The sequence below is a fragment of the Oryctolagus cuniculus genome, chromosome 7 (genome assembly GCF_051225735.1).
Source record: "Oryctolagus cuniculus isolate XC-2025 breed Fujian yellow rabbit chromosome 7, ASM5122573v1, whole genome shotgun sequence".
Lineage (NCBI taxonomy): Eukaryota > Metazoa > Chordata > Mammalia > Lagomorpha > Leporidae > Oryctolagus > Oryctolagus cuniculus.
Genome location: NC_142873.1, coordinates 37,673,433 through 37,696,473, shown reverse-complemented (window position 1 = coordinate 37,696,473; position 23,041 = coordinate 37,673,433). Strand labels below are relative to the sequence as shown.

Genomic DNA, 23,041 nt, shown 5'->3' with positions numbered 1-23,041 from the left:
AGTTTTAAGGTTAATATCATTCCACTTGTCTATTTTTTTTAAAATAAATATTTGTTTAGTTAAAATCAAGTTACAGAGAGAGAGAGAAAGAGGGAGAGATCTTCCATACATTCCATCGCTCCCCAAAGACTGCAACAACCAGGGCTGAGCCGGGTCATAACGAGGAGTCAGGAACTCCATCCAGGTCTCTCACATACGTGGGCCCTATTCTGCTGCTTTCCACATTAGCAGGGAGCTGGACCAGAAGTTGAACAGCCAGGACATGAACCAGCGCCCACATGGGGTGCTGGCATTGCAGGCAGTGGCTTTACCAGCTATGCCACGATGCCAGGCTCTACTTGTTTATTTTTCTTCTTATGGTATCCATAGTCTGACTTTTAACCATGGAGCCCCTTCCACCATGTTGTCCAACCCAACTATCCCACCCAATCATCTGTACAAAATATAGCTGTGAAATAATGTGAAATTTACAGTGTATTTGTCTTTGCCCTCAGCTCTTGGTACAGAGCTCTGAAAACTCTTGTGATTTGCTGATGGATAGGAGGGCCTTTGTTCTAATTTAGGTGGGCTCTTGGCTAGCTTCCAAATAGGGGCTGGTTGCCAGACAAATTAAGCCATGTTAGAGAAGTAGAACTTTCAGTCCTACCTCCATCCCCCAGGGAAGAGTTAATAACTGCTTATACACATGTTGAAGTCTCCATAAAAATCTCCAGAAGGGGGCAGTGCTGTAGCGTAGCAGGTAAAGCTGCTGCCTGCAGTGCTAGCATCCCATATGGGCTACTCTACTTCCCATCCAGCTCCCTGCTAATGCACCTGGGAAAGCAGCAGAGGATGGTCCAAGTCCTCAGTGTGGGGAGACCTGGAGGAAACTCCTGGCTCCTGGCTTTGGATGGGCCTAGCTCCAGCTGTTGTGGCCGTCTGGGGAGTGAATCAGCAGATGGAAGATCTCTCTCTACCTCTCTGTAACTCTGCCTTTCAAATAAATTAATCTTTTTTAAAAATCCCTAAAAGAGAGGTTCCAGAGAGCTTCCAGTTTATGAACGCATCTATATGCCCGGTGGTGGGTGCACCCCGACTTCCCAGCGACAAAAACTCTTGCATGTGGGATCCTTCCAGACCTCATTGTCTGTGTCCTTTATTCTATAATAACTGGGTAAGCCTAAGTGTTTCCTGTGGGGCTGAGCCCTTCACCCGTGCCATCTGACTCTGCCTCCAGGTAGATAGCGTTAGAATGGAATTGAACTGCACGGCGTCTGGCTGGTGTTGCAGGATTGTTGGGCTTGGAAAAAGCCTCACATTTGGTGTAGGAAGTGTTGAGAACGTAAGTGTATAGAGAAGCAGTGTTTTCCTTTGTATGATAGCATTTGAAATTGCTCTGTGGTTTTCTTGACAAAATTCTTTCTTATGCTTGAAAACCTTGTCTCTGTGCAGGGTAGGGGTTAAAGGCACAGAGGCAGGGTAGGGGTTAAAGGGGCAGAGGTAGGGGTTAAAGGGGAAGAGGCCTGTGGTATATTTAGAGATCCTCTGGGATCAAATGTCTTCTGCAGATAGCTACCCCGTTTTGTTGTTTAGTGTTGGTGCCTGTTGGTTGCAGACTTAAGGGCTCTGTGTCTTGCCTGGGTTGAAACTCATTTGGAATTTTCTGTGTAAGGCCAGCAAGACAGGACAGGGAGTGTGGTGGGAATAGTGTTGACCTGAGACGTCCGTCTGTTCCTGGGTGTTCCTCTAGGAGGGTCTTCACTGGCACAGCCACGACCTCTCTCCAGGGCTTTCACAGGGCGTAACAGGGGCTACAGGATAGAGAGCTTTATCTGACAACAGACTCACCTTCTTTGGTTTGTTACTGAGTGTTTAGCAGACATACAGTCTGGTGATAAGTGATGGCTACACAAGATGAGGTCATTTCCTTCCTCTTTTCTAAGGTTTTCTCCTGAACCCCACTGGAGGCGGATTCAGTTCCACGATGACCCTGAAGAACCACATGTTTCAGAATGTGGATCGCGGCAGCCCATGGCTTCTTCAGCCACTGACAATTCTGCTGCTGTTGGGTGAGTGGGAGGTCCTTCTGGGCCCTGGAAGCTTGGAACAGACTGCAAGGAGAGAGGGGGACCCTGTGTTCTGTTTCAGGGGTTGCTAAGGTCAGGGCTGCTGTCACACCCCTTGGGAAGTCCATTCTGTCCCAAACATTTATAGCCATGCAAAGGGATGGGGAAGAGTTAAAAAAGACCTTAAAAGAGACCAACTGGGGGCAAGTTGTTGAGACAGCTCCTGGGGAAAGAAGTCCAAGATATCACATAGACCCACCACCACCACCACGTGCAGAACTCCATTTGCTCTTTTCCTCTGCTCTTCATTCATTCAGTCTCTCCTTTTACAGCTTCTGCGGACAGGACAGCTGGTGAGTCTGCGCCTGGCTTTCTTGCCTCCCCCACAATGCGAAGCCACAAGTCTGTTCCACCAAGCATCAAGTTTGGGTCCCACATACGCCTGGGATTTGATTCTTGGTGCGATTCCCACTGGACACATCAAATACCTAAGGGAATGAGGCTGCTTGCAAGCACACAGATCTTTGAAGGAGTCTGTGCTAGGGCTCTCAGGTCCCCACCTTCCCCTGGGAGCTCCTCTGAAGTCCAGGGTCCCTCATATCTCTTCCTGCTCCCCCGCCCCCCAGCCGAGGTCCCGCAGGCCGTGCTGAAGCTCCAGCCGCCGTGGATCCGGGTGCTCCAGGACGACTCGGTGACCCTGACGTGTCAGGGGGCCCACGGCCCCGGGAACCACTCCACCCAGTGGCTCCACAACGGCATCGCCATCCCCAGCCAGGTGCAGCCCAGCTACACGTTTAAGGCCAAGAAGAACGACAGCGGGGAGTACAGGTGCCAGACAGGCCCCAGCAGGCTCAGCAACCCCGTGCAGCTGCACGTGTTTTCGGGTCAGTGGAGGAAGGCTGGGAGGGGTGGGCGGGGCAGCAGAGACGGGGGCCTGCAGGGTGGGGGTGGAGGTGGGGGTGCCTGCTTCCCGGGAAGCCGCACTGTGAGCCGCTTGGAGCCATTTTGGCCGCTCATTTCCCGCTCCACGCGGCCCTGTGCTGGGTATACATGTGGAGGATGGGAACTAGCAACCTTATCAGCATTTGTTAGGTTGCTTTTGCTTCAGTCCTGATTGAGCAAGAAGCCAGCAGCGGGGTATAAGAGAAGCAGAAGGAAATATTGACTCGGCAAATCTGCTGTACTCTGATGGCGGTGGGTAAAAGCAGAGCAGTTGGAGGCACACACACCGGCCAGGTTCCCGAGCCAGGAACTTGCTTGGCAAAGATGAGGAGGTCCTTCTGCCTGGAGAGCAGCAGGCAGGAGACAGTCAGTGTGGAAGGTGAGGGCAGAGGTGAGGGGCGCCGGTAGGACAGCTCCTGTAGAGCTCCCGCAGACTGTTACAATGGCCTTGACCCAGAAGAGAATTCATGAGATGGTTTGAATTAAGGGAGGCTTGCGATCTGCTTTAGGGCCATGTAACCATCTGATGGTATTCAGCGCAGTAGCTTCTGTAGAGAAAATGCCCTTAGATACTATGTTTCATGCCTCTGAGTGTCTAAAATTGTAAGTACCTTTATACTGTAGTGTGCTTCAGTTGCACTATGTGCATAGACCCTGAAGATTACATAAGCATCCAGTGTTTTAGAGTCTCCTGTTTAACACCAAGAGTGAACTTTTTCTGCCATCCCCCGACGTTGCTCTACTGCAGAGTTTCTGACGACAGGGTCACTTTCTGTTGATGGTGCTCTAAGGAGATGGGATTAATTCTGGGTCAATCTCACCCCCCCCCCCATGACAACGTCGCGGCGACACTTCCTCTCTCTAGTGCCTCTCTAGAAACAGTCAATGGCACCTCTGAATTTTCCTGTGAAAATCTAAAAACATAGGTAACAAAAAACCTCATCCAAAGGATGAGGAACCATCTAGTCTCATCAATTAAGATGGTGAAACCCAAGAGCTCAGTGGTGAATAACGGAGTCAGAATCAGAACCCTAACTTTAGATTTCTGTTTCATGCTGTCTCAGAGACATTATTCCTATACAGAATACTGCCTCAAGTGAATTTTCGTTTAAATATGACATCGTCAATTATGGCGTTGATTTCCAGCACAGATCAGTTGGGTTTCCTTCTGGAGTAAGTTGACTGAAGCGTTGTCTTTCAGGGCAGCTGGATCATGGAATCTGAGTGCTCTGCCCTCACGGAGGGGGGCAGGTGGTGGGAGTGACGGTGTTTGTAGGTCACAAAGGAAATGTGATTTTAAGTTTAAAAGCTTTCTTTACAGCCTGTCAGGCACAATGGAATGCTGAATTCAGTCATACATTTCATGTCTTACGTAGATGAAAGACTGCACGCAGGGTATGCTGGGGCGGGAATGTTTATGTACTCCCAGAGTTCATATGTTGATATCCTGACCCCCAAGGTAATGGTGTGAGCAGGTGGACGTTTGGGGGTGTTTGAGTCATGAGGGTGGAGTCCCTGTGAATGGGATGAATGCCCTTATAGGAGAGGCCAAGGGTGGGCCAGCATTGTGGCACAGTGGGTAAAAACCACCACCATATGGGCACCGGTTTGTGTCTTGACTGCTCCACTTCCAATTCAGCTCCCTGCTAATGGCCTGGGAAAAGCTACGGAAGATATCCCAAGAGTTTGGACCCTTACTGCCCATGTGGGGGATCTGGATGAAGCTTCTGGCTCCTGGCTTCAGCCTGGCCCAGCCCTGGAGACTGCAGCCATCTGGGGAGTGAACCAGCAGATGGATGATCTGTCTGTCTGTCTGTCTCTCTCTCTCTGATTTTCAAAATGAATAAACAAATCTAAGAGAGACGCACACAGAGAGAAACCCAGGGGAGCTTGTTGTCCTCTTCCACCTTGTGAGGGCACAGCAAGAACCAGGGTGTGGGCCCTCACCAGATGCAGAAGCTGCTGGTGACTTGATCTTAGATTGCACAGTTCTGTAGTGACATTTTATCATGCTTTGCTATAGCAGCCCAAAAGGACACATTGGCTGGCAGCATTAAGGTTCTACTTCATTGCTAATATACTTACTGGCAACCTACCTTGGCTTCCCGAAACTTGTTCATAAGTTACTGTTTTTTTTTTAAAGATTTATTTATTTATTTGAAAGTCATAGTTACACACACACACACACACACAGAAAGAGTGAGAGAGAAAGAGAGAGAGAGAGAGAGAGAGAGAGAGAGGTCTTCCATCTGATGGTTCATTTCCCAACTGGCTACAATGGCCGGAGCTGTGCCAATCTGAAGCCAGGAGCCAGGAGCTTCCTCTGGGTCTCCCACACGTGTGCAGGGGCTCAAGGCCTTGGGCCATCTTCCACTGCTTTCCCAGGCCATAGCAGAGAGCTGGACTGGAAGCAGAGCATCTGAGTCTTAAACCAGCACCCATATGGGATGCCAGCGCTTCAGGCCAGGGCATTAACCTGCTTGTGCCACAGCACCAACCCCCATAAGTTACTCTTATTAGTAATCCCCAGACCACAAATACTATATCCCCAGTTACTGAAATGCACTGATTCTCCTAATCAAGTATTGTGCTGTAAATTCTTCAACATTGTTAATATCTCCTCTGCATTTTTAGAACTTCTGGAACCTTCTATCTAGGGGTCCCATAGACATAACAGCATATTTTGCCTGTAAGAGAATGGGCACGTCTGCATGACACATCTTCCATTCTCCCTGTACAACAGCCCAACAAGTTCTGTGAGTCATGCAGCCCGGAGCATGAGGCTACAAAGGCTGTGCTGTCCTAGCATTTTTTCTTTGCCTGTTTGTGTCTTTCAGAGTGGCTGGTACTCCAGACGCCTCAGTTGGTGTTCCAGGAGGGGGAACCCATCATGCTGAGGTGCCATGGCTGGAGGAACAAGACTGTGAACAAGGTCACATTCTACCAGAATGGAATATCCAAGAAGTTTTTCAATTACAACACCGACTTCTCCATCGCTCAAGCAAACCGCAGCCATAGCGGTGATTACTACTGCAAAGGAAACATAGGAAAGGTGACCTACTCATCAGAGCCTGTGACCATCACTGTCCAAGGTGAGGATCAAGGAGCTTTGGGCCTTGGAAAGCTGTGGGGGAGGGAGGAGGTTACCCATTTGGGCTTTAGCCCCTCTACCCCGCTGAGTGGGCCTCTTTGACCTTTGAGGGATCCCCGAACATTCTGGCTGAGCTGATCCCAGTGTGGACGTGCAGCTCTGTTCCAGCTTAGCGTCTGGGTTATAGAAGCGGGTGTCGTTCACTTGGGGCTTCAACTCTCAGGGACAGAAGCCATGTTTGCCTCCCCACAGAAAAATCTAGCAGAGACATCCATCGTCCCCCTTCCCCCTGTCTACCACTCCGCTTGGTTGCACATCCCGCTGTCTCTCAGGTGTTGAGGCCTGTGCCTGCTTCCTGGCCATCTCAGTCCAGGCTGAGGGCAAACAGGTCGGCTTGGGCATCTCTTTCCTGCTCCCGGCCTCTGTGCGTTCTTGAGAAATTGTGTAGTGTGGGGTCCTCTTCATGCCTTTTCAGAAGGCATCGCAAACCAGCTCTGATGGACACATTCAGTGAATACAATGCAGCCCGGGCTCAGAGGAGACGAGTGAAGATGTGCTGCCCTGGTGTGGATCCCTGGTTCCAGGTGGCCTGGCGATGGCTCCCCACTCTCCCAACTCCGTGAGGGGCTTTTCCCAATGAAGGGTTCTCTTTTCAGACGAATACAGAATGGGCTGTGTGTTTTTCTCCTTTAGTGCTCAGATTACAGAGTAAAGGCTTCGAGAAGCACTGTTGTAAAAAAAAAATGAAAAACAGAAACATGTGTTTACACTGTTTCCTATAGCATTTGCCAAACCTAGATGCCCACACAAACATTAACTTCAGAACGGATGAGTGCAAGGTCACCGTTTAGGAATCACTTTGTCTCGCGCTTGGTCTGGGAAGTCTGAGAGATCCTTTGAAGACTTCCTGATCTACCTGTCTGCCTTGCCCCAGCCCCTGGCTCGAGTGGCTTTTACAGAGTCGGCTCCCCACTTGGGAGCTCAGGGTTTATTGCAACTTTCTGCATTCCCCGCTCCCTCTGCCTTTCCCACTAGGTCCGGCAGTTCTACCCATCTCTCCACCTTGGCACCAAATCACTTTCTGCTTGGTGATGGGACTCCTGCTTGCAGTCAACACAGGGCTGTATTTCTCTGTGCGGGGAGATCTTCAGAGCTCAGTGAGGGACAGGAGGAATCGCAAAGTCTGATGGAGACAGGGCCTTCAGGACACACGAGTCCTCGCTCCACGCGACGACAGCAGAGGCAGCATCTCCCAGGCCACAGCTTTCCTTCCCCCAATGCCTTTCCTTCAGAGTCACCTGGTTCCAAGGAGACTCCCTCCACCATTTGGGCTGCAGCCCCTGGACTGAAGCTCCTCAGTAGATCTTGCTTCTCCATCAACATACACCCAGCAATCTGACTCCTACGACACTGGGCCGAGGCATGTTAGCTGTCACTCAGACCACTGCAGTGGCTTCCCGACTGGGCTCAGCCCCTGCTGCTCACCCACGGTTAGTCTTGCTCATTTTGGCTCCTCCTTGAATATGCCAATTACGCTTCTGCCTAGAGCCTATGTTACTTCCTGTGTCTGAGTTTTTTTTTTTTTTTTTTTTTTTTTCTTAAGAATACCCACATCATGCTTTATCAGGTTGGAATGTTGTGGTTTGAATGTGGGGTTTGTTGCCACCAAAACTCATGTGGAGACCTAGTCGGCAGTGCAGTGATAATGTTGGGAGGTGGGGCCTGGTGGGAGCTGTTGGGTCATGGGGACAGAGCCCTTGTGAGTGGATTCGGGCTTTTCTTGTGGGAGTGGGTTGGTTGCTGCACGAGCACGGTCCCCTTTCTGTGTTGCTTTCCTGCCATGCGTGGAGCAGCATGAGGCTCTCACCAGAAGCTGAGCAGATGCAGCTGCCGGTTCCTGGGTCCCCAGCCTCCAGAACTGTGATGTAAATAAAGCTCTTTCCTTAACAAACTGCCCCCTTGCAGGTGTTCTGTTATAGCAATAGCCAGTGGACTAAGACAATGCTCCTTAGGACTTTACTCCAAATGTCACATTATCAGTGAGGTCGTCTTGATGATTTAATCCAATCTTATTCTACCATATTCCTTTCTAAAAAATTTTATAAATATAAAGAGAACATATTTCATGTATTTCACAGATACAGTTGTGAGACGATAACCATGCTTCCCTCCCTCCCCCAGTCCCTCCTTTCCTTCCAATCTTTTTCCTTTAATTTTTGCAACAACGTAACTTCAGTTTGCTTTATAACCACAAGCTTGATGCACCACTAGCCATAATATTCAACGAATAAAAAGCAGAAGGATGACTGTTCCACAGGGGTATAGACAATGGCTAAAGACAATAATCAAATCGGAAGATGTCAATTGCATTCTTATACATTGTTTTTGTATTCTATGTAAACTACTACCTATCAGGGAAAACATGTGATATTTGTCTTTTTGGGACTTCTCCGTACTACCAGTCCCCTCTCCGGCTTTATTTTTCACCCTTGTTTTTGCCATGATGTGATGTACTGTATGCTTATTTATTTGTCTGTTGGCTGAATTCTTCTCCCACTCCCCAACAGAACTTGAGCTCCAGGGGAGCTTAGCAACAACAGAATCCAATCTTCTCATTTTAAATTTGAGGCAGCTGTAGCCCAGATAGGTGAAATGGCCTACTCAAGAACATACAGTAGGGTGTCACAGATCTTTACGTGAGGGGTCTTTCAACAAAGTTCATGAGTATGCGTATTATGAAAATTTCTATCAAAATAAATTTTGCCTTTTAGTTCTATTTGTCCATGAATGTTTTGAAGTATCCTCACTATACAGTTTGGATTACCCTGTAAATTTTGTTCTACAGCTTTTTTTTTTTTTTTTTTTTTTTGACAGGCAGAGTGGACAGTGAGAGAGAGACAGAGACAAAGGTCTTCCTTTACCATTGGTTCACCGTCCAATGGCCGCTGCGGTCGGTGCATCGCGCTGATCCGATGGCAGGAGCCAGGTGCTTTTCCTGGTCTCCCATGGGGTGCAGGGCCCAAGCACTTGGGCCATCCTCCACTGCACTCCCTGGCCACAGCAGACAGCTGGCCTGGAAGAGGGGCAACCGGGACAGAATCCGGCGCCCTGACCGGGACTAGAACCCGGTGTGCCAGCGCTGCAAGGCAGAGGATTAGCCTAGTGAGCCGCGGCGCCGACCTTTTATTTTATTTTATTTTATTTTATTTTATTTTATTTTATTTCTTATTTTTTGACAGGCAGAGTGGTCTACAGCTTGGTTTTCCTGTACTTGTCATTAGCACTTCATCCCTCCACTTCACAATATGTATTGAAGTCATGACTTCAACAGTTATTCCACTGCTTTTTTTTTTTTTTTTTAAGATTTTTATTTATTTATTTGAGAGGTATAGTTACAGTGAGAGGGAGAGACAGAGAGAAAGGTCTTTCAAATCCACTGGTTCACTCCCTAAATGACTGCATCAGCCAGAGCTGGGCCAACCCAAAGCCAGGAGCCAGGAGCTTCTTCCAGATCTCCTACGTGGGTGCAGGGGTCCAAGGACTTGGGCCATCTTCTACTGCTTTCCCAGGCCACAACAGAGAGCTGGATCAGAAGTGGAGCAGCCAGGACTCGAACCGGTGCCCATATGGGATGCCGACACTGCAGGCCCCGTTATTTCACTTCTGAAGATAGCAAACTAAGCTACTACGCATAAATGGATATGATTAAGTATGTGTATAAAAGTTGTACCTCATAAACTCTCCTATGCTTGAACGTCTGTATGATGCCACGCAAGCAGTCGCATATGCAGCCTGGTCTGGGGCTGTGCACTGATGGGTAGGAGTTTTGAGGCTTGCAGGGTCTGTCAGGGTCTGTCCCTGTTCAGGGTCTGTCCCTGAACAGGCAGGCACAGACCCCAGCGCACAGCCATCTTTTCCCTTCCCAGGTGAAGATTCTGCCAGGCCCCTGGCTAACATACTTCGACTCTGGCACCCACCCCTGGCAGGCCAAGACTTTTCTAAGAGTGCCTGGATCGAAAATCGACAGCTTCTCTCCCACCAGTTAGGAAACAGATTCTCGTTGAGGGCAGTCTGATTTTTCCGCTGTGGAAGCAATTCATTGCACACATCTTCAAACATTCCCTATACAACTGACCTCTGAAGCAGCAAACTGCGGGCTCTTCCTCGCCAGCTCACCGGGAGAGGGCAGACCAAGGGATCGGGCTCAGGGGCGCCTCCCTGTTACAAAGCGCCCGAAAGCCTCCCAGTGGGTTCCAACCCGTACAGGAGAAAACAGCCACTTACTGAGCAGAAGGTTTTAGTATCTCTTTTGAAAAATTAGAAAATTATTTTGAGTCAAGCAAATAACAATCTATTAAATGAAAATCAGCTTCAAAATCTGCGAACACGCCGGTGGGGGGGGGGGGGAGGGTGAGGCAGGGCAATAACACAATATCCTACATGTTCTTTGGCTGAGACAGCTTACCAGCGCTGTCCTCGTTAGTATAGTGGTGAGTATCCCCGCCTGTCACGCGGGAGACCGGGGTTCGATTCCCCGACGGGGAGGTTGTGATTGTTTTACTACTCAGAATCTTTCCATTCATGTTCGTACAATGTCTGTTTTGACTTTTAGTACAGATTCAAACACTAGGAATACTCTAATAAAATGTTCTGTATTAAAGAAGTCAGTTCAGTTCGCAAAGCTGTCCACTGAATATACTTTGTTCTCTGCCCTTCAGGTCATAGCATGGACAGGGGACTACAGCAGTTCACTCTCCAATGTCTTCGGCTGACTTTGCTTGTACATATTAAAATTCAAAACTTAGGGAACCTCAAGAAAAATAAAATGAAAAGAAAAATATACCGTGCATTGGCCGGGAATCGAACCCGGGCCTCCCGCGTGGCAGGCGAGAATTCTACCACTGAACCACCAATGCCCGAGGCGGGAGAGAGTGTGTAAAGACCCTTCTTAACCTAAGTTCTGTCTCTGGTTCCATTCCACGAAGTGTTTTTGGAAACACTACCTTCATGTACTAAGATAAAAATTTTAAGACTTAAGCAAACAACCAACTGTTAACGCCTGGCTCTGAGGCTATGTCGCCATTTGCAGGGTAACACGCGTTGGGCTTATCCCGAGCCGCGGGCCTCCGACCGGCGCTCTGAGGCAGCCCGCCAGCGGGGGTCGGTCTCCGACCACCCAGGAGGAACGCGTGGTCGGGAATCTAGCGCCGGAACTGGCTTCGGAAGCAGGCGCGAGAAGCTCGAACTTTCTCCGCGGTTCTTAGCGGCACCTCCGAGTCAGAGGCGGCCAGGCCGGCCCTGCCGCCCGGCGCCCCGCCTCGATGGGCCGCGTCCGCTGGCGGCGCCGGGCTCGGAGTCAGTCAGGCCTGAGGGCTCCCGGCCCGCCGAGAGAGCGCGGGAAGGGTCGCGGCGGCAGGTGCCCAGAGCCGGATGGAAAGCCGGTGGACGCGGCGCGTGAGAGGAGCGCAGGAGCCCAGCCCCGCCGAGCGCGCCCGTGCGGCCGAGCAACCCCGACTCCCGTGGCCTGGAGTCCCGCTCGCCCTCTGGAGCCCGGGAAGCCAGGACCATGTCCGCCCGCGGGCAAACGGCGGTGGCCATGGACCTGGGCGCCACGACCTGGGCGCGGGCGGGTGGAGAACCTCTCCAACGACCCTCGCAACCGCACCACGCCCAGCTGCGGGGCCTCCATCGCCCGGGTCCAGGCGGCCCTGAACGCACAACACAACATGGCGTTCGACGCCGAGCGGCTCCGATAGGCCGCAGGTGCACGGACGTGACCGGGCGGTTGGACCTAAATCACTGGCCCTTTCAGGTGGTGAGCAAGGGCGGCCAGCTCAAGGTGCTAGTTTCCCACCGCAGGGAGGACAAGACCGTGCACCCCGAGGAGATCTTGGCCATGGTGCTAGGCGGGATGAGGGAGACGGCCGAGGAGTACCTGGGCCAGCCCCTGAGGCACGCTGCGATCATGGAGCCCGCCTACCTCGACGCCGCGCAGCGCCAGGCCACCGAGGACGCGGGTGCCATCGCAGGCCTCAGCGTACTAAGGATCATCCACGGGCCCACTGCGGCCGCCATCGCCTAGGGGCTGCACCAGCAAAGCGCTGCGGAGCGCAACCTTCGGAGCGCAGCCTTCTCGCTTTTGACCTGGCTGGGGGCGCTTTCGACGTGCCGGTCCTCACTACCCACTCTGGTGTCTTTGAGCGGAAGGCCAGGGCCGGAGACACGCACCTGGGTGGTGACCCACTTAGAGGCAGAGTTTCCGCAGAAAGCACGGGAGGATGTGAGCGCCAGCAAGTGTACCAAGCGCACCCTGCCCTCCACCGCCCAGGCCGCCCGGGAGAGCTACTCGCTGTTGGAGGGCGTGGGCTTGCATGCGTCCATCAGTCAGGCCCGCTTAGAGAACTGTCGGACCTCTTCCGCAGCACCCTGGAGCCCGTGGAGCAGGCCCTGTGGGAAGCCAGGCCGGACAAGGCCCAGATCCAAGACCCCATCCTGGTGGGTGGTTCCACCCGCATCCCCAAGCTGCTTCAGGAATTCTTCAACTGTCAGGGCCTGAACAAGAGCGCCAACCCCAGTGAGGCCCTGGCCTACAGGGCTGCTGCTGAATGTGGCCCCCCTGCCCTTGGGGTTGGAGACAGCAGGTGGGGTGATGACCATGCTGATCCACCATCCCCACCAAGCAAACCCAGGCCTTCACCACCTACCCTGCAACCAGCCTTGGGCTCCTGATCCGGGTGTGTGAGGGTGAGAGAGCCATGACCAGCGACAGCAACCTGCTGGGGGCGCCCTGAGCTCCTGGCATCTCTCCTGCCGCACGTGGACCCCTCCCCCCCCCCCAGTTTGAGGTGACCTTTGACCTTGATGCCAACGGCATCCTGAGTTGTCCTGGCCACTGGCACAGGCAAGGCGAACAAGAGTACCATCACCAATGACAGGGGCCAGCTGAGCCAAGAGGAGGTGGAGGGGATGGTGGGTCAGGCTGAGCAGTACAAAGCAGAGGATGAGGCTCCAAGCATGACCGCCAAAAATTCCCAGGAGGCCTACGTCTTCCAGGAAAGGGCTCCTTTGGAGATGAAAGCCCAAGAGGGCAAGATTCCCGAAGAGGGCCGGCTGCAAGTGCAAAGACAAGTGTCAGGAAGTCCTCGCCTGGCTGAGCCCAGCCAGCCGTAAGAGAGGGAGGTGCGTGAGCATCAGAAGAGGGAGCTGGGGCCAGTGTGTTGCCCCACCTTCTCTAGGCTCTGGGGTGGGGACTGGCACCCCTGGGGACAGCAGTTGTAGGGCTCCAGTGTGCCAGGGGCGGCCCAGTCCTGGCCCTGTTATGGAGGAGGTAGACCGAATGCCCCCTCAGGATAAGTCCGCTCTGGCTGTAGCCTTCATCTTCCGCTGCCCGTAACTGCGGGAGGTGGGGGAGACTTCCCCCCTAAAGCTGGAAGCTGCCTTCTCAGCATGTTTAATAACTGAAGGCTTTGTCATCTGACTTTTTTCTCTTTAATTCTCTTTTCCTACTTAGTATCCCCAGCCAGCAGAGCCAATAACGAATTTGTGATTAATTTTTATTAACATTTTGGTAGCACTTTAACATCATTTTCTCCTTTTTTGCATAGTCTCTGACTTGTGTGTATGGATTTTGTTATGTGAAATATAGTTACAGATCTAAATAAACTGAACACTCCCTGGTTTATCCTTCCAGCTGATTAAGCACACGACGGGGCTTCGGCTTTCGGAAGCAGAAAAATGGTGAGGAAAGAGGAAAGTGAAGGAAATTCACAAGGCTGTGTGATTTCTCTCCGGGAAAACAGGAAAAAGGGAAGGGGTTGAGGCAGACACATTGAGACCGTGCTGAAGTGTGAGGGCTGATAGGGAGGAGAGCGTGGGGACAGTGCAAGAGGAGGAGGAGGGTGGAGTCGGAAGAGAAGAGAAAAGAGAGAAGCTTAAGCTTCCACTTCTGGTCTAGCTCCCCGCTAATGTGCTTGGGAAGGCAGTAAAAGATGGCCCAAGCCCTTTGGCCCTCTGCATCCACGTGGGAGATCCGGAAGAAGCTCTTGGGTCCTGGCTTCGGATTGGCTCAGCTCTGGCCATTGCAGCCATTTGGGGAGTGAACCAGTGGATGGAAGACCTCTCTCTCTGTCTCTGCTTTTCTCTGTAACTCTTTCAAATAAATAAAATAAATCCTTAAATAAATCATTTTTTGGCATATACACTACATCTATCCTATGAGAAATGAGAAAATTCATTTTTATCTTAGAAATGAAGTGGGCTTGGCTAGAGCAAGGCTATATTATGTTTAGCTTAGAGAGCTCTCTTGCCGGTAGTGGGAAGGTTGCACTGACAGCTCACATCCTCAGTTGTCATTTCCTAGTTTTAATGGTTCTTTTTTCTCTTCACCTGGCCCAAGTCCTGTGCCAGCCGGCTTCATCCTGAAAGAAGCTGCAGAAAAGGATGGCGTTCCACACATGCCCTGTATTACATTCTCCATTTCCTGGATTTTCCCACAATTTCCACCACTGACTGCCTCAACCTGCTTGTATTCCCCAAGGGGGAACAACGACACCCACAGCATGTATATAGTTTCTCTTGAAATTATGGAAGGCCACTGTTTTGGTCTGAGATCCTGCAATGAGCCCCAACAGACCAGACCAATCTGAAATGGAGTCACTCATGCTGAATGCTCTATAACTGAACTGAAACTTAAAGGGGACAGGCAGATTCCAGAACAACAGTGTTTTTCTGAAACTTGAGGTTACAGTCCGCCCGAGTCAGCATAACAAGAAGTCTATCTGCTTTAGTCCTTACCAAAACGAAAGTAACCTAAAGTAACCTGATGTGGGCCCATCACTCCCTCCCACCCCCACCCCGCCGTGGTTCTGTTTCTTTGTTCTCACTCGACAAAACCTATCAAACCTAAGAAGCAGACAGTGGTACAAAACTATTAACCCTGGACTTTATTCAAATGTTGTTTTTTTTTTTTTTCCCATCAATGTCCTTTTTCTGTTGCAAAGTATCACGTTGCATTCACTTACTGTATGCCTTCCTTTCCTGCTGTTGATGGCAGCTTTTCTGTCTTCTCTCATTTTTCCTGACTCTGGAAGAGAACTGGTCAGGTGTTTTGTTGATTGTTGATTGATTTGGGTTTGTCTGATCTTTTTTCATGATTAGACAGAGGTGTGGCAAAGAAAACCAAGGCGGTGAAGGGCTCGTGTTGCTCAGGTTACACCAGGGGATACAGAATACTGGCACGATAATCACCGGCAGTGTCAACCTTGAACAGTTGGTTGAGGTCCAGCTAACTTTTTTACATATCCATCTTACCGATGCATTATCCTCTGTAATTTAGACACAATATTTAACTTAACTTTGTGAACGCTGTCCTAAGAACAGTGTCACATTACGCAAAACCCTTGAATGACAGTGAGTGAAAGGTCACGGTGAGATGAACGGGGAGGGCGTTCCTCCAGGTGAAAGGTCCTCCTGGCCCCGGGCACCTAAACTGGATAATCCAGCGCTTCTCGAACAGTCCTGTGCACGCGGAAATGTGGAAATGCAGATTCAGGAGACCTGAGATGTGCATTTCTAACGAGTTCCTGGGATATCTCAATCCATTCTGCATCCATTCTACATCTTATGGGCAGCAGAGTAAGGCTCCGAGGGATCAAATGACTTTCCGAAGGTCACAGAGAATGTAGCTGTGGTTGGCAAACTGCAACCTAAAGTTGCAGTCAACCTAAAGAGGCTTCCATCTTCACCCTCACCCCTCTTGCTAAGAGGTCAACGAGTCTTTTTCCACATCCGCCTCCTCCCAAATCAGAATGTGGCACTTTTGCCATCATCTCTGAAAATTGTTTTTCTTGGGAAACAACCAGCTCAAGAGTTTATTTTTCCCCATTAATATCCTCCCCTGCCATTGGCATTCAGTCTGTTGATTTCTCTTTTTCGGTTTTCCAAGGCATCGAATCGCGAAAGGCAGCCAAAAGAAATTACTTTGTCAGGAGTGGGATTCGAACCCACGCCTCCAGGGGAGACTGCGACCTGAACGCAGCGCCTTAGACCGCTCGGCCATCCTGACAGGTGGTAACGTTCCTGCCCTTATTTCCTTTTGTCATCGACTGCCAGAGCAAGTTGTCAGAGTTTGGCTTCGTATTTATTTACTGTTCGCGCCCCCTGGATTCCCTCGAAAAGCAGGAAAAATAAAGCTGTTTCGGACAGTTTTGCTTGTTTCCCACTTCCTCATCACTTTAAATCGTAAAGCTCCGTTCTCCCTGGCGCCCCTTCGAGCGTTGCTCTTCTCTAACAGGGGTCCAGTCACGCCGGGCTGGGTCTCCCTCAAGCCCTCCGCCACAAATCGCCGTCACCGAAATTCACGCAGGGGATGCGGTGCTGAGGCGTGCGGAGACGCGGAGACGCGGAGCCGGCCCCCGCGAGCGCCGTGCTCTGAGGGGCTGAGGAAGCTAAGTTCGCCTTTCTCTCCCGCCTCCGCGCTGAGCCCAGCCTCCGGCTCGCGGCACGATCGGTCTCCGCCTCCGCAGCCCCACGCCTCGTCCTGGCGGGGCTGACCAGGGAAGTCGACAGGTTCTCACAGGGCGAAAGGTCCGCGGGCTCCCCCTCGGCATTTTAGAGACGGAACTGACCGTAGAGGCGCAGCTGTCACTTCTCTTATATACAGAATTGTAGGAAACCGAAACTAACGGCGTTGGTGGTATAGTGGTGAGCATAGCTGCCTTCCAAGCAGTTGACCCGGGTTCGATTCCCGGCCAACGCAAGTGTGTTTTTGTTTTTTTTTTTTTTTTTAATTCTTTTCGCTAATTGCTTTCTGGTGAGCGCGCAGCAGATACAAACATACATGCTCCAAGTATTTTGTGCGTGACGGAAACTGAACTGCAGGGCTGCCTCTCTCCTCACATCCAGATATGCTTCTGCCCTTCTGTCTCTGCCCTGCTGTTTTTACGCGGTGCAACTAGGTTCTAAAGAGTTCCTTGTTTCCTCCCCTCCTCCCTCTCTTTTGAAACTGCCAGCTCTGGGGGAACCTGCGATTTTCCGGATTCTGGGAATCTCTTGTCTAAATCCCAGCCTCAGAAACGGGCTCCTTTTCTCTGAGAGGTTCCTAGGGTGGCCATGAACTAGTAAGCCCTTGAAGTTGGAGAGTGAATCTAAGACACTGCATTATTTCATTATAAATTTGGAAGTCTAAAGTTTTTCCGACGAAAATTTAACGTGTCAAGTAAAGTGTGTTGCCGGCACGTGTAAAATACATACCAGAGTTTGAAGACCAGGGTTAAAATACATCTTATCAATAATACTGGAATTGCTTACGGTTGGAATACGACTGCTATTTTTGAGAAAGTGCGTTAAATAGATGTATTGTTAAAATCATTATTGCCTGTTTCTTTTTACCATGCAATGTGGTTATTAAAGTTTGCATGTGACCTCGTTTTATGTTTCTGTTATAACGTAATGGTTTGGACAGCAGAGGTGCAGCGCACCAAGTTGAGCTGGCAATTTGGAATACCTTTTCCTAAGCAGATATTAGGACGCAAAGGTAGCGGTAGTCCTCGTTAGTATAGTGGTGAGTATCCCCGCCTGTCACGCGGGAGACCGGGGTTCGATTCCCCGACGGGGAGACACTGAGCTTTTTACTGTGTTACTCCGTGTCGTTTTTAAGCTCCAAATTGGAACCATGCTGCGTAGTTTCCAAAAAGTGGTACTTGAAAGCAGTTTTAGTTCATAGCAATAATGTGAGGACTAGTCCGTTCAGTGATTTCCTCTAAGCACCTACCCCTTCGCATAGCCTCTCCCACGCTCACTGTTCCCACCACCGCGGGACATTTCTTAGAACTGATGAGTCTACTCGGACGTGTCATCGCCCCCAGTCCACGGTTTACACGTGGGCTCACTCTTGGCGGCGTGCATTTTGTGGCTTTAGGTACCTGTGCAATAACGTGGTTTCCAGCCTGCTTAATTAGAAATGTGTTTCCAGGGACGTCAAATGTTGGTCTAAAACTTCCATAATTTCATTGAGCTCTCCTATGCAGCTGCATCGTAATTGTTTTAACAAACCTCCAGGTTTTTGAACATTTGTGTTGTTTCCAGGGTTTTACTCTTCTCTGGTGCGGCGGTTTCTGAAAATCTCTGCCTAGCAGCTTTTAGCCTCACTGCTGTGAATTTAACTTCATTCTCCCTAGAATCTCTGCTCAGCCTCTGCCAATTTAGGGAGGAGGCAAGGATTTGGGGAGAGACTTGTTTGCAGGGTAGTTTTCCTTCTGCGTGGCTCTCTCCTTTCTGAGGTTTACTCCTTCAATTTCCAGCCTACCCGGCAGCTCTCAACACTCCCCTGGCGCTTATGACCCGTAAGGTGGTATTTTTGTGTAAGTTTGAACCAGGCTGACCTACAGCCTGAGTGCCCGCAGAAACGACACCTGAAAGGCTTGGATGCTCTTTATTTTCCGTCTCATTTGATTGCTCTACAGCCTTCAAACAGATTCTTATGAAAGCTTTATCTAGAGTCTTTTGTTGTTTTTTCTCACTAGGTGCACGCCAGCTACTCCACCGTAATGGAAACTAGAACTGCTTTTTGCTTTTATTCACAGTGTACCTGGTGTTCTGGTGTTTTCAGTTTTTATGTAGTCATATATTTTTCCTGAGAGTGTCTTTCTTGTTCAGCCCTGGAAAAAGTCTTTCTCACCTCAATAGCAGATCAGTTTTTAACTTTTAAAAAAATGGTGATTTTTTGTTTATTATTATTATTATTGCATTATCTCTCTGATTAAATTGGAAATTGGCTTCAGATGTGACATGAAGTAAGTCTGTAACTCTCCTCCCCACTCCTACCTGATGGTTCTCGGTTCGCCTGATGCACTAGCCTGTTTCTCAGTCACTGATTGCAAGTGGCAGGGTCGGGGGTCCTCACCTACACATCCACATCTCGACAAGAAAGCAGAATACCCACTCTACCCCCCTCCCCCCTTGATTCCCGTCCCATCCCTTGGATCCACCAGAAGTTAATGGTGAAACCGGAAGTCGTCAAGCTCGCCGGTGGATGTTGTGAGCCAGTGGCTTGCGCTTTGCTCCGCTGTCCCTTGCATCATTTCCGGCTCCTCTTTGGTGACATTAAACTGTGTGAGTGATGCACATAGTTTTGATTTCTAGGATGGTTTTGTCTCCAGACTCACCTTGGGTCACAACATGCTTGTCAGAAACCCAAGGCATTGCAGGATTTCTCTTGGGTATTGCCAGTGATTAAGATTGTATAAAGATTTCTCTATGGCACTTGTCGGAGGCTTTTCTACAGGGCTTTGGATGGAGGCAGGTGGACTCAACATGTGCCTTGCTGCTACCGCCTTGCTACAGGCTGTCTTTTAAGCACAGGTTCGTGCACACAGCCCTGCCTCAGTCTATGCAGTATACTCATATTTGTGGTCTACCACTATCTCATTCTCTAAAAATTTTTGTCTCCTCATTCCCTAATGGTTCCATGTTGGGATGGGGCAGGAAGGTTATTTCTTTAAATTGGGTTTGGGTTGGTTTTTTTTTTTTTTTTTTTTTTTTTTTTCTGTTTAGGATCATGGTGGGTGGGCATGACTTAGGTTTCACCAATCACATGTACTCGAATGAGATTTGGAGTTGGAGCTGAGTTCTTTGGGAGAGAGGCAAGGCCCCATTTTTGCTGGGGACCACATTCCTCCAATTCTCAATTAACTCATAGTCATTAGGTGACTTATATTCTTAGTCAGTAGACATTTTTTCCTAAGGTAGTGTTTATGATGCTGAATCCTTTGTCCTCTGTTGAACTAAGAACAACTATATTCACAGATTTTCCAGCCTTTAAAATATTGTCTGAAGGTTTCATATATTTGCCATCTCTTTTATACAGAAGTTAATTAGTGGATTGAATATATAACTAGGTTAGCACCACCCATTCAGGCTGGATGAAGCAACAGAGCGTAGTGGTTACAAGCTGTGAATTCTGCTGTGCTACCCATGTTCCAAGCATGGCTCTCTTTGTCTCAACTTCCTGACCTGCAAAGCAGGTAATATAATCATGACAATTATATTTCTCAAAAGGTGTGATGTGTGTTTAGAATGGAGCCTGGCAGTGAGCAAGTATTGTTTATCCTTTCTATTACTAAATGAATGTTGTTAAGACCTGAGGTGACAGGATATCTGGACTTTAAAAAAGTCTTATCCCAGTGCCCGCACTGTAACACAAAGGGTTAAACTGCCACCTGCAGCGCCAGCATCCCATTTGGCTGCTGGTTCAAGTCCTGGCTGTTCCATTTCCAATCCAGCTCCCTGTTAATGTGCCTGGGAAAGCAGCAGAAAATGGCCCGGATGCTCAGGTCTCTGCACCCACGTGGGAAACCTGGAAGTGGCTCTGGCTTTGGCTTGGCTCAGCCTTGGCTGTTGTAGCCATTTGGGGAGTGAAGCAGCAGATGGAAGATTCTCTCTCTCTCTCTCTCCCTCCCTCCCTCCCACTCTCTGCCTATAACTCTGCTTTTCAAATAAATAAATAAATAAAAAATATTTTAAAAAAAGTCTCACTCACACGTCAGCCATTCTTTAGATGCAAACCTCCCTTTTGCTCCCAATGGCCCCCTAGCCTCTGTCCTGTCCCAGAAGGACCAGCAGTGACAGCAGAGGCCACAGTACCTGGCCAATGCCTTCAGTGTGGCCTGCCTGCTTTCCCTATAATTGCTAACTTTTAGTCCTGAGGTCCCACAGAGGCTGCAGTTTGCATACAAGCAGCCACAAACAGGGGTGACTGCAGGGTAATACTGACTCTTAGTAGGCCCCACAGTCTTCAGAGGCCAGGCTGACACTGGACACCCACTAACGGACCAGAGTTTAGACTGCCCTGTCCTGGAGACCTATGTCCAGGGCCTTCAGAATGGGTTGCATTGAGTGGCTTTCCCAGAAATGGCCGCCTAAAATTTCCTGTGGCCAGCAGAGGTGTGGGGGCTGGCTTTTGGGGGTGCAAGGGAGAGCTAAAGGAGGAACCCCAAAGGTGATTCTTTTCTTGAGGGGTTTAATAGGCATGGCACAGACCAATCAGAATAGGCACTGGCTATACATGTCTTCCATTTCTCTGCTTGACTTGTCCAGTGTGGCAAGAAATCCAAGGCACCCTCTCACTGTGGTCACCAGGGTGCATTTTGGTTTTTGCCTAACAATTTCTGCTTTGACATTTTAATGAGATTTTATTGGATATAGACATTCAGAATTATTATATGTTCATCCTAAGTTTCATGTTTATTATTATATGGTGGTCATCTTCATCCCTGTCTGATAGTTTTTAGCCATACCCCCCCCCCCTTTTTTAGAATATTTCAGTTGCATCTTTTCCCATTCTTTTCCATGTGATCTTTCTGACTCTTTATATCTTAATATCACTCTGCTAAGCAGAATAAAACTGATTACAATTAGCTTCAACTTTTAACCGGTGTGGTTTAGATTTATTTCTCTACCCCATTTTGTGCTTTCTTTTGGCCTGCATTTGTCTTTTGCTCTTTCTAAATGCTGCTTAATATCTCTTTTCCCTTCCTTCTTTTAGATTGCTTTTATGTACACGTGAAGTGAAGCATAGAAAATGTCTGTCTTTAGAATAATCTGGAAAGTAATAACGTCCTATTTCTGTGTCTAATCTGACAAAGGAGGTCAAGCTCAAGTTGGACTTCACACATGAGCAAAATCCCTCCCTCCTGTTTTGGCAGCTTCCTGTTTTAAGAAATTACTGAAACAACTACAGCTACAACAAGCATCATCTATCCTAATATTGTAAAAGAAAGGATTTTTTTGTTTCACACAGAAGTTCTCAGGATAAAATTCCATATTTCAGTTTAAAAGCCATTAGCAAGCATATGCCAGGGCTTCAACATGTTCCTAATTGGAATTCTCTTTTATTTCCATCTGTACACGAGTTTTTTTGTGGCTCCCTCGTGTGCGTGTACACATGTGTATGAATCACTGCACCTGCATACCCATGTCTGATGCATCCTCACTTCCCTGAGGATCACTGCAAACTTTGACCCGCACCTGCGCTGGAGCCCACTGCGCAGGGGGTGGAGACAGAGAGGAAGGAGGCTGTGCGTGGGCCCTGGGACTTGGGCAATGTGGAGAGTGGCTGTTGGGCCCAGCTCTGAGGAAGATCCCTTAGTTGAGGAGGGAGGAACTAGAGGGGGAGGGGTCTCTGCCGTCAGACACTGGGACCTGGATATGTGACTACCAGGGTCCTTAAGTTACAGGCATTTGCGTTCTGTCCAGGAGGCTAAGACCCCACAGCTGCGCTGTTCTTGACTTAGATACGTTTGCCAGACAAAACTGGACCCACGATAGTACATTTTTGATTTTCTCTCAAATAAGCTAATTAACACGCACGAACACATGCACACATGAATCATGTAGATCAGCCAAAAGGCTTAGTGGCGTTCATCTTCAAACAGCGAAAGCAGCTGAGCGCCTGGACCCCGGAGCCCGTCAGTTTCGGATTCCCGGAGTTGCTTCGTTTGTTCGTCGTCTGCTGCTCCCCCTTCCTCGGCCTCTCCTGGGTAGAAGCCGGCTGCCGGCGCAGAGCTAAGCGGACGGTGACGCCGACAAAAGCCCTGAGTCACTCGGGTTAGCAGCCGCGCCCCCGCGGGCTCCGCGGCGCTCGCAGAGCCCAGGACTCGCAGACGAAAGCAGCGCCGTCAATTGCGTTTTCGGTGAACTGACTTGGCGGCAGCAACGGCCCCCGCCTGTCTCTGTGGCGCAATCGGTTAGCGCGTTCGGCTGTTAACCGAAAGGTTGGTGGTTCGAGCCCACCCAGGGACGTGCCCACCTCTTTTATGAGCCCTTCGCTGGTGGCGGGGCCCGGCCGCTCTGTGACTTGTGACTTCTGACCTCTGCCCGTGCGCTTGCCGGGACCTCGGCCGGCCGGCCCTCAGGTTCCCAATTACTGTTTTGATTCGCATCAGTGCGCCTTCCAGCCGGCTGCAGG

General features: G+C 49.8%; 2 protein-coding genes and 5 non-coding genes across 8 annotated transcripts; 6 read left to right on the top strand and 1 right to left on the bottom strand.

Moving 5' to 3' along the window:
* The first annotated feature begins 1,926 nt into the window (after positions 1 to 1,926).
* FCGR2A (Fc gamma receptor IIa) lies at positions 1,927 to 8,029 on the top strand. Of its 2 annotated transcripts, none has more exons than XM_051858441.3 (5): positions 1,927 to 2,048; positions 2,378 to 2,398; positions 2,672 to 2,929; positions 5,825 to 6,079; positions 7,371 to 8,029. In XM_051858441.3, the coding sequence occupies exons 1-5, from the start codon at positions 1,964 to 1,966 to the stop codon at positions 7,475 to 7,477; spliced, it is 726 nt and encodes a 241-aa protein (XP_051714401.3). In that variant the 5' UTR covers positions 1,927 to 1,963; the 3' UTR covers positions 7,478 to 8,029. The 2 variants fall into 2 exon arrangements, with proteins under 2 accessions (XP_051714401.3, XP_008262402.4); XM_008264180.5 differs by having other exon boundaries at positions 7,114 to 8,029.
* A 2,522-nt stretch (positions 8,030 to 10,551) lies between these two features.
* Positions 10,552 to 10,623, top strand: TRNAD-GUC (transfer RNA aspartic acid (anticodon GUC)). The gene has a single exon. It is a non-coding gene; the product is annotated as a tRNA-Asp (tRNA).
* A 300-nt stretch (positions 10,624 to 10,923) lies between these two features.
* On the bottom strand, positions 10,924 to 10,994 carry TRNAG-GCC (transfer RNA glycine (anticodon GCC)). Its single transcript has one exon. It is a non-coding gene; the product is annotated as a tRNA-Gly (tRNA).
* A 256-nt stretch (positions 10,995 to 11,250) lies between these two features.
* On the top strand, positions 11,251 to 13,613 carry HSPA6 (heat shock protein family A (Hsp70) member 6). Its single transcript, XM_008264181.5, is given in 11 exon segments — positions 11,251 to 11,828; positions 11,831 to 12,205; positions 12,208 to 12,317; positions 12,319 to 12,479; positions 12,482 to 12,671; positions 12,673 to 12,741; positions 12,743 to 12,959; positions 12,961 to 13,188; positions 13,190 to 13,232; positions 13,235 to 13,323; positions 13,325 to 13,613. Coding segments are annotated over 11 exon segments (2,058 nt in total). The 5' UTR covers positions 11,251 to 11,399; the 3' UTR covers positions 13,472 to 13,613.
* A 3,149-nt stretch (positions 13,614 to 16,762) lies between these two features.
* TRNAG-UCC (transfer RNA glycine (anticodon UCC)) lies at positions 16,763 to 16,834 on the top strand. Its single transcript has one exon. It is a non-coding gene; the product is annotated as a tRNA-Gly (tRNA).
* A 787-nt stretch (positions 16,835 to 17,621) lies between these two features.
* Positions 17,622 to 17,693, top strand: TRNAD-GUC (transfer RNA aspartic acid (anticodon GUC)). The gene has a single exon. It is a non-coding gene; the product is annotated as a tRNA-Asp (tRNA).
* A 5,108-nt stretch (positions 17,694 to 22,801) lies between these two features.
* TRNAN-GUU (transfer RNA asparagine (anticodon GUU)) lies at positions 22,802 to 22,875 on the top strand. Its single transcript has one exon. It is a non-coding gene; the product is annotated as a tRNA-Asn (tRNA).
* The last annotated feature ends 166 nt before the right edge of the window (positions 22,876 to 23,041 follow it).

Coding starts and splice junctions, on each gene's coding strand:
- FCGR2A (XM_008264180.5), top strand. CDS start 1,964: ATGACCCTGAAGAACCACATGTTTCAGAATGTGGATCGCGGCAGCCCA. Junction 2,399..2,671: donor TTCTGCGGACAGGACAGCTG/GTGAGTCTGCGC, acceptor CCCGCCCCCCAG/CCGAGGTCCCGCAGGCCGTG. Junction 6,080..7,113: donor TGTGACCATCACTGTCCAAG/GTGAGGATCAAG, acceptor CTTTCCCACTAG/GTCCGGCAGTTCTACCCATC.